Genomic DNA, 2093 nt, shown 5'->3' with positions numbered 1-2093 from the left:
GAACCAGACATGCAGGCATGTGGCACCCTTAAGCCAGTGGCGTTGAACCTTAAGGCAGAAGGCTAAATCCAGCCCACCTGAACTTTCAGTTCGGACCTTTTTAAGTCACAGCGGATTGTGTTGTCCGAACTGAGGAAGGGAAAACAATTCCTCCACAACCCGTGTTTCCCCCTCTAACAAGCCATGCCATCTGAATTCAGATGACAAATCAAACCACAGCAAAACCCTGCTGGGGGCTGAATATTCAACATGACTGCCAGTGTAATCCTCAAACCCCTGTGGGGTGTGAGTTGTTTGGACTGAAATATTATCCTTTTATAAGATCCTCTGTGGCTTGTATATCCATGTTTTTGATACAATTTTTATAGTTAAAAGAGTTGGAAACAACCCCATCCCTGCAAAAAATCTTTACACTTCAGAGTGCCAGAATTTTGCTGTTTGAATAATACCGTATTCCAGTCTTCCCCAGCCTTGTGCCTTCCAGACTGCCACATCCAGAATTCACCACCTATGAATTCCTGCTGGATGGGAATTCTGGGAATTGTTCTCACAATGCCTCTGAAGGCCACCAGTTTGGGGAGACTGCTGTATGCTGCACCATTGATTTCTAGACTACCAACCAAAGATCATCTCTCTCTCTCTCTCTCTCTCTCTCTCTCTCTCTCTCTCTCTCTCTCTCTCTCTCTCTCTCACACACACACACACACACACACACACACACACACACACAAATAATCAACATCAGGCAGGCCTGAGGTCAATAAATGATTCTATATTTACATGGTTCAAAGTTAAGCTTTTATTTGGTTTTAAATTAAAAAAATAAATTTCATTATTAAAGAGTGGAATGGGTCTAAACTAATGTTTACATATTAGTTTACTTGGTTTAGAATACCACCAGAGAAATAATAAAGGTGTACTGTATCACCCCAAACAGAAATCTTTTTGTTAGAAAGTTTGACAGTGTTAGAATTCAGTTTAATTGGAAAAAGTCTTACACGTTGACAACGAATGTTAGAAGTAAACATCTGGCATTCGTGAAATCCACATCAAATTTCGATCACTGTGTTCGGGGCACTATACGACAGTGCTAATATCATCTGCTTCCTCTGGTTTCTTTTGCCTGCTTGGCAGGGATTTCAAGTACTCCAGGTGCCTGCGTGCATCCTCTTGATTTTGCCGCACATAGTAAACTACGTAGGATATCACCATGGTGAACCAGCCAAACATGGTGACTAGCATGGCATAATCGGTAGTCTTTTTCGGAAGGTTGCAGAGGTCAGTGTCAGCAGCATTGAGAAACGGTCTCCCAGCATGTTCGTCTAAATCTGACGTCTTACAGATGACACTGTTGGCTGTTTCATGGTTGGAGGCCATGCTCCTCAAAACCTGCTGCAGGGTGCAGTCACAGTGCCAGGGATTGTTTGCAATTCTAGCCCTGGCCTTCAAGTTGTTAAAAGCATTTTTGTGCACACTTTTAATCCGGTTGTCTGACAAGTCCAGCATCTGCAAGGTTTCCGCCACCCCTTTGAAGGAGTGCTCATCAATGAATTCAATAATGTTCTTGGATAAGTTGAGGACTTTCAATTGGTGCAAGTCCTTGAAAATTTCATTTGGGATGGATGTGATCTGATTGGAGTCTAAATAAAGTAAGACAGTTTCAGGAGGAAGATCTCTGGGTATTTCCTTGAGGTTCGCATTGCTGCAACTGACATTTAAGCCTCCGGAATGGGAACAAAGGCAACCTTTGGGGCACATACTGGCAGAATGAAAGCACAGTATCATGAGGACAAAGCTTTGTAAGAGCAGACACATGGAGAGGGAGCGCGTTAACCACAAGTCTACTAAATGCATGCTGAGATGTCAGCATAATCACACAACCACTTCTCATTTACCCAACAGTGGTGGCAAAGGATCTCAGGCACAAAACTGCAACCTCATTCTCTTCAGTGATGCCTTTCAACTTGAGAATGTGTTAATGTGTAGACTTCCTCATGGCCAGTTTTCTCTTTAAAAGAATATTCCTGGAAAATTAAAACAAAAAAGATCTCTTACCAAACTAGAAGGGCTACGCATTTTATAAAGACACAAGA

The 2093-nt window shown here is 42.4% G+C and overlaps 1 protein-coding gene across 1 annotated transcript; it reads right to left on the bottom strand.

Annotated features, from left to right (window-relative positions):
- Window positions 1-1075: 1075 nt before the first annotated feature.
- Window positions 1076-1854, bottom strand: LRRC3B (leucine rich repeat containing 3B). Its single transcript, XM_044449435.1, has one exon. The coding sequence runs from the start codon at window positions 1852-1854 to the stop codon at window positions 1078-1080; it is 777 nt and encodes a 258-aa protein (XP_044305370.1). The 3' UTR covers window positions 1076-1077.
- Between the last annotated feature and the right edge of the window lie 239 nt (window positions 1855-2093).

The sequence above is a fragment of the Varanus komodoensis genome, unplaced genomic scaffold (assembly GCF_004798865.1).
Source record: "Varanus komodoensis strain SLA01 unplaced genomic scaffold, ASM479886v1 scaffold58, whole genome shotgun sequence".
Taxonomy (NCBI): Eukaryota; Metazoa; Chordata; class Lepidosauria; order Squamata; family Varanidae; genus Varanus; species Varanus komodoensis.
This window is presented reverse-complemented; position numbering and strand designations above follow the sequence as displayed.